The sequence below is a fragment of the Eucyclogobius newberryi genome, unplaced genomic scaffold (genome assembly GCF_026437365.1).
Source record: "Eucyclogobius newberryi isolate DKJ021-1_F unplaced genomic scaffold, fEucNew1.0.hap1 SCAF_22, whole genome shotgun sequence".
In the NCBI taxonomy this organism is placed as follows: domain Eukaryota; kingdom Metazoa; phylum Chordata; class Actinopteri; order Gobiiformes; family Gobiidae; genus Eucyclogobius; species Eucyclogobius newberryi.
Window position 1 is genome coordinate 18,169,873 of NW_027315857.1, and position 7,454 is coordinate 18,177,326.

At 41.3% G+C, this 7,454-nt stretch overlaps 1 protein-coding gene across 1 annotated transcript in view; it reads left to right on the forward strand.

Moving 5' to 3' along the window:
- The first annotated feature begins 623 nt into the window (after positions 1-623).
- vax2 (ventral anterior homeobox 2) overlaps positions 624-7,454 on the forward strand; it is a 21,151-nt gene continuing 14,320 nt past the window's right edge. The window contains exons 1-2 of the mRNA XM_072459217.1: positions 624-1,270; positions 5,221-5,408. Of these exons, the coding sequence (XP_072315318.1) occupies positions 1,066-1,270; positions 5,221-5,408 (393 nt within the window). The 5' untranslated portion in view covers positions 624-1,065. The remainder of the gene's footprint in view (positions 1,271-5,220; positions 5,409-7,454) is intronic.

Sequence of the window (7,454 nt, forward strand, 5' to 3'; positions counted from 1 at the left end):
TGATTTGATTTAATAAATGGTAAAGGTAAACATAAAATCCAACAGTTTCTCCCTCACCAAAATATGCCAAAAAAAAAAAAATTAAACCAAAAAGCATGCAATATTGGATTATTTTGTGTTTATTTAAATTTCAGCTGGCCTAAATGTAATGCTGGAATTAAAATATGCCTACTTTTAAAAGGCTCTGTATGTCTGACCAACAGCAATTTGCAAAATATTGGCCATTTTGGATCATAAACAAGCTCGAGAGGGGGAAAAGGTTGAATAGAAGCATTTTTCACATAACCTAGACCTCAAGACTGCGTGAAATATTCTTTGACTACTTTTAAATGCATTTATTGACTTTGACAGCGGTGACACTTGTTGACCAGCTCGTGCGTAACACCCGGTGCCGGTGCTCTCTCCTCAGAGCCCGGGACCAGGACCAGACCGGGGGACTCGGTCCGGGACCCGCTCGAGGGGGCGAAACCTCCCAAAACATCGGGGCATAATTCTGGAGCCTGATGCTTGTCCGCCTCGCGCTCATCTCCGACGTGCCCTGCCCCGCGCGCCAATCGCAGGCCGTGCTGCGTGGGCAGGAAGTGACGTCAGGTGCTCCTGTCTCGGTAAAGTGGTTCGTGTCGCCTAAGATCTGAGCCACACAGCAGCACTTCACGGCCGCGGCGCAGGTCTGTGTGAGAACAGTCGCATCAGTCACGGTGCACGCGCTCGTCCCGCGGACACAGCCCCCCCTTTTAGCTCCACGAGACCCCCAGACCTCCTCAGACCTCCTCACACCTCCTCAGACCCGGTCAGCCCAGCACTATTCCCCGGACTCAGCGCTGACCTGCTCCGGACACACACAAACTTTTTGCTTCGCTCCTGTTCTCTCCGCGTCATGCGCCTCCGTCAGTCCCGTAGCCGCCGCGGACGTGTCATGTCGGACCCCTGAACCCGGCCCATGGCAGGACCGAGCTGTGTTTAGACCCGGGGCATGCGGATAGTGGACCACGGACACCAAGACACGAGACACACGCCACGCGAGGCTGAGCGCGCGAGCCGAGCATAAAGCAGATCCTCTTGTAAATGTTTGACCAAACCACGGCGATGGGAGATGGGAGCCACCGCTGTGGACCCAACCCGCTGTGCCCGGACCGGAGCCGGTCCCCGGTGCAGAGCTCCACGGACACGCCGGGCACCTCCGCCTCCACCCCCACGTCCTCCAGCGAAGACGGCCACGACAAGCTGCTGGGAGTGGACCCGGACTACTGCCGCAGGATCCTGGTCAGAGGTCAGTCCACTGCGAGGCTCACACAAAAGGAGAACGGGACATGTCGCATTGTCCCGGTCCATTTGTGCCTCTGCCGCGGGTTAATGCTGCTGCACCAGGGAGTCCAGAATAATCACCAGGACCACAACAATTACCTTAAAAATGTTTGCCAATATTGCAACGTAGGTATACATTTTAAAAATATATATTGATATAAATATTACAAATAGACTCTTAATGCTCCAAACGTATTTACACTACAGTTTATCAGGATCTTGTAAAAAATGTAATTTAAAAAAAAGAGGAGTTCACGTTCACCAAGCTTATAATAATACAGTAATGAATATGTTATTAAAAAATGAGAGGTGCACACAAATTACTGTTTGGAAAAATGACTGTGGGCGCCTCTTTGGGAGTAAATGTATTGAATCAATACAAAAAAGCATTGTTTAGATTTAAAAGAATAAAATAGCTTGTGATTGACAGTTTTAATATTTCATTACTCCAATAAGTGAAGATTAGCATTAATCAAAAAGACTATTTTAATAGCTTAACAAATAAAGACATAACGTTATGCTGGATGAAATTAGATATTTTTTATATTTTACATTATCTGAGGATAAGTAATAGTGACCAATAATCTAAATACTGGCTAAAAGAAAGCAGCTGTTCAATAAAGATGTAAACAAAGAAAGGAATTGATAAAGGGACAAAACAATGCCTATGTGAATACATTTTAGAGCAGATTATTGAGGACAGGTTTATGTTATAATAATGGCATTGCATAAAGTGAGGACTGGGCTAAATATAATGTATTTGCTCTGTTTGCCTTTGTTACTCGGGATATGACATTCTGAGAGGAACAGGTCCACACCCAAAGCGGCAGGAGGCCAAGGCCCTTAATCGATCAGAAAATGATTGTAGCATTTGGTTTGGTCTCATATCTATCTGCTTTAAATCACTGCTGCATTTCATTCTTTCTTTTATACATTCTGGATTTCACACATTATAATTTCAGCAAATGTGCTCTTTTTTAAAAACGCAGTGGGGGATTTAAAGGGCAAGTGCCAGAAAATAGGAATTTATTTTTTATTTTATTTTTTAGAGACTTATACATAAAATTGAACTTTAAATATCTGCCCACGTGATTGAATTATCAAAAAGCCTAAATATATAGCACATAAAAAAATATTTGTAGTTTATGTTTGAGTGGGTTTCTAAACAAAATTGGCATAATGTGCAGCTGAATATTATGGTATAGGTGTTTATATATATGACTCTGAATTATAGCAGGCTGCTTTCCAAAATATGTGTGTGAGTTCTGCAGTTCACAGTGTGTAAAAACGGCACTAGTGAGTAGCAATCATCAAAATGGGGAAAGGACATCCTAAATTCAGATGCATATGATGAAATAAAAGCTTTAAGATAAGATAAGATATTCCTTTTTTAGCTGGTCTTTGGTCCAGGTTGGTCAATAGTCGTTGCTTAGATGAACTCCGGTTTGGGTCGAATCGCCGTAAAGAGACGCGCTGCTGTCATTGTTGTTGTTGTTGTTGTTGTTGTTGTCGTCGGTGTTAATTGCGTTTAGACGTGGAAGTGAGTTATGTACGCAAAGGTTTGAACCGTGTTTGGAGCCGGGCAAAGCATCGACAGTGGCACCATTTGTTTTTAAAGCCGCGTGTGTGACTCTATACTCCAGTGAGCTTATGTGTGTATGTGTGTGTGTGTGAGTGTGTGTGTGTGTGTGAGTGTGTGTGTGTGTGTGTGTGTGAGAGAGAGTGTGTGTGTGTGTCTCTGTGTGTGTGTGTGTGTGTGTGTGTGTGTGAGAGAGTGTGTGTGTGTGTGTGTGTGTGTGTGAGTGTGTGTGTGTGTGTGTGTGTGAGTGTGTGTGTGTGTGTGTGTGTGTGTCTCTGTGTGTGTGTGTGTGTGTGTGTGTGGCGCGAGCTCGGGGTCACGGGGAGGTCAGCAAGTCTGTCACACATTGGTGCGTTTCTGCTGCGCACGCAAATCTCTCTGCACCCGTGGGGCCCTTATACAGAACCTTATACAATGACGTCTTATATCATTTATTTAGGAGCTTTGAATGATGCAGGGCATACTTGTACGCGTTACGCACAGTTATTATGCGTACGTAAAGATGGAGGCATCAAAGGACTGTGGCTTTATAAAGCTTAGGCCTGTGGGCGAACAAGATTTTAATATTATCCAAATTTAACTGTGTGAAAATGTGAGGTACAGACCTAATAAGTGTCATATTTATCAGTCTTTCATAATTGACTATTTTACGCATTTTACGCAAAGTACTCTTTATTGGATCAGGCAACAATTTGCATTCAATCGCAAAATCTATTATATAATAACTACTTTATAAAAATAATACCTCAGTGGGTATATTAAATGCAGATATCACAAATTCATATGTTTGTATATTCACCCGATTATTCACACGCAGCGGATATAAATGCAATGGAAAGTGGAAAGTCCCATTCAATCAGATTGGTTTCATTTTTAATTCAAGCCTTTTCATTTTTCATCCTAATGCATATTTTATGAAGGTAAACCCGCGGACAGAGTGAGTCTTGTCCACACTACTCCGTGTCTGAATGTGATAAATATAACAAATATTTCATACGTGACAGGCGCAAATACCTGCGCAGGACCAACAGCGAGAATATAGTTCTGTTGAGTTATTTATGGAGCTACAACCTGAGAAAGCACGAGACAATATCAGTCTGCATCCCGCATGGAACACTCCCCTCGTTATTATTATTTAATTTTGTTTACCTTTTCTTTTAGTTTTTGCTTTTCACTGCGAATATTTCTGCAAAGATCTTCATCATGTGCTGTTTTCTACTTGCAATTGTCCACAGTAAAATGTAATATTATTTTATTATTATTACATTGTGGTACTCCTGTCTGAAGCCTGAAAAAGACACACAGGCCATTAGATCTGCATCTCATTCATTCATTCAGTTTTACGCCAACAAAGTCCATATTTTGACACGTCAGTATATTACGCACATAACGCACATTACGCACATTACGCACGCGCAAACCCATAATGTCCCCTAAAATAAAAAAGTAAATCTGCATCAAAATACATTACGTGATGAAGCACAATTAAAAGTTTGAATCTTAATCCAAGTAAGTAAACTGGCTGAAATAAGGTTCACATGTTCGATGGCAGAGGTTTATTGAATTAAGACCAAAATACGAAATTATTAAGACATAAGCAATGTTCACCCATTCCCGTGATATTGAATACGTGTGGATCAGTTACAAAGTTCCCTCATGCATTTTTTGAGCAGTAAGTGTGTCTGTACTTAAAATAATGTTTAATTTGTTTGTGTCACCAGCCAGTATGACGCACAGACGCACAAGCCTGAGACCACGTATAGTTTTGAGTGTTGAGTTTTGTTAAGGGTTTAATTATTACAAAAAAAATCACTACAATTATTACTATGTTTCCACTACAGAAGCTTTTGCGTGTTAAAAACATGTTTGATGGGTCAGCTCTTTGTTCATTTTGCTCATTGAAAAACAAACAAACGCACCAACAAGAGTTGGTGCTTTTGTCTTCTACAAAATGACTCTTAGTGAAACGCAACAGTCACTGCCAACTTTGAATAGCCATAAAACTCGTATTTGTGCGTAAATTAGGAGCACAGTTTCCATGGAAACAGTTGGTTAAACCTATGAACAAAAGACCAATTAACGTTTTCAATAAACGTCACTGAAAATGAGTGGACATTCAACACACAAACAGTAATAAAAAAGTATATCATCTGAAGTTTGAGTTTTATTTATTATTACTGCAAGTATTTTAGTGCAATATAAACGTACAGGTGTGATTGGCTAATGTATGTTTAGGTGGAAATGCGTTGGCTGAATTGGGAACATATCACAATCGCGTTATCGGTGGATTTCCTCGTTTGCATTTTTCACTTTTTTGCCTTTTTCTTTCCCCGCAGACGCCAAAGGCACGATAAGAGAGATCGTGTTGCCCAAAGGCCTGGACCTGGACCGGCCGAAGCGCACCCGGACGTCGTTCACGGCGGAGCAGCTGTACCGGCTCGAGCTCGAGTTCCAGCGCTGTCAGTACGTGGTGGGGCGCGAGCGCACGGAGCTCGCGCGGCAGCTCAACCTGTCCGAAACACAGGTGAGACACGTGACCACCAGCCTATGAGAGCGGACAATATACACGCAATATGCACGCAATGTACACGCAATATGCACGCAATATGCACGCAATATACACACAATATACACGCAATATACACGCAACATACACGCAATATACACGCAATATGCTCACAATATACACACAATATGCTCGCAATATACACACAATGTACATGCAATATACACGCAATATATACGCAATATACACGCAATATGCTCGCAATATACACGCAATATACACACAATATACACGCAATATACACGCAATATGCTCGCAATATACACACAATATGCTCGCAATATACACGCAATATACATGCAATATACACGCAATATATACGCAATATGCATGCAATATGCACGCAATATACACGCAATATACATGCAATATACACGCAATATATACGCAATATACACGCAATATGCTCGCAATATACACACAATATGCTCGCAATATACACGCAATATACATGCAATATACACGCAATATATACGCAATATGCATGCAATATGCACGCAATATACACGCAATATACATGCAATATACACGCAATATATACGCAATATACACGCAATATGCTCGCAATATACACACAATATGCTCGCAATATACACGCAATATACATGCAATATACACGCAATATACGCAATATGCATGCAATATGCACGCAATATACACGCAATATGCACGCAATATACACGCAATATGCACGCAATATGCACGCAATATGCACGCAATATACACGCAATATGCACGCAATATGCACGCAATATACACGCAACATACACGCAACATACACGCAACATGCACGCAACATACACGCAACATACACGCAACATGCACGCAACATGCACGCAACATACACGCAACATACACGCAACATACACGCAACATGCACGCAACATGCACGCAACATGCACGCAACATGCACGCAACATACACGCAATATACACGCAACATACACGCAACATGCACTCAACATACACGCAATATACACGCAACATACACGCAACATGCACGCAACATGCACGCAACATGCACGCAACATACACGCAATATACACGCAACATACACGCAACATGCACGCAACATACACGCAACATGCACGCAACATGCACGCAACATACACGCAATATACACGCAACATACACGCAACATGCACGCAACATACACGCAATATACACGCAATATACACGCAACATACACGCAACATATACGCAATATACACGCAACATACACGCAATATACACGCAATATACACGCAACATATACGCAACATACAGCAACATACACGCAATATACACGGAATATACACGCAACTGCCAATGCAAAAGGTCCCAACTGTATTGTAACTGTAAATTGTAATATAACCGTCAGAACAGACCTAAATACATTCAAAGTCAACACCACGGTTTACGTTAGAAGCTTCCGAGCCAATCATAATTCAGCCACGGGAATATTACCGTGACCACGCCCACATAGTCGCCATTGGCTGCCGTGTAACAGTCACTTTAAAACGCGTATTTATGTCACATGCTAAAGTCTCTGTGGGTTGTAATAAGATCATATAATAGACATATTGCCTATTTTTTTTAATCTGTTCCGCATTGGCTTTGATATTTTAACACAAATTGACAGAAAAATAACTAATTAAGTCTTGTTCTGTTATATTAAAGGTTTACTGTATTTGTAGAGGCCAAACCTGCACCAGTGGGTTTGGACACACTATATATTTAAAAAAAATATTCTGTAGATTTTCACCTTTCATAATGTGCAGGAAAAATCTGATTCAACTGAATAAGGAGCTTTTTGGTTCAATTATTTCGTGTGTTGAATGGACCATGATTGTATGCATATCCAGAACTATATTACAATGCAGAAGTTGTATGTCTCTGCTATTATATATATTGTATTGTATTGTATGTATCTTGCTGGAATTGTCACTATGATGTCGCGTATGTTCAATTGGTTGCGTTGGATTGTTTCATATTATTGCGAATGGATGAGATCGGTGTGTTTTCC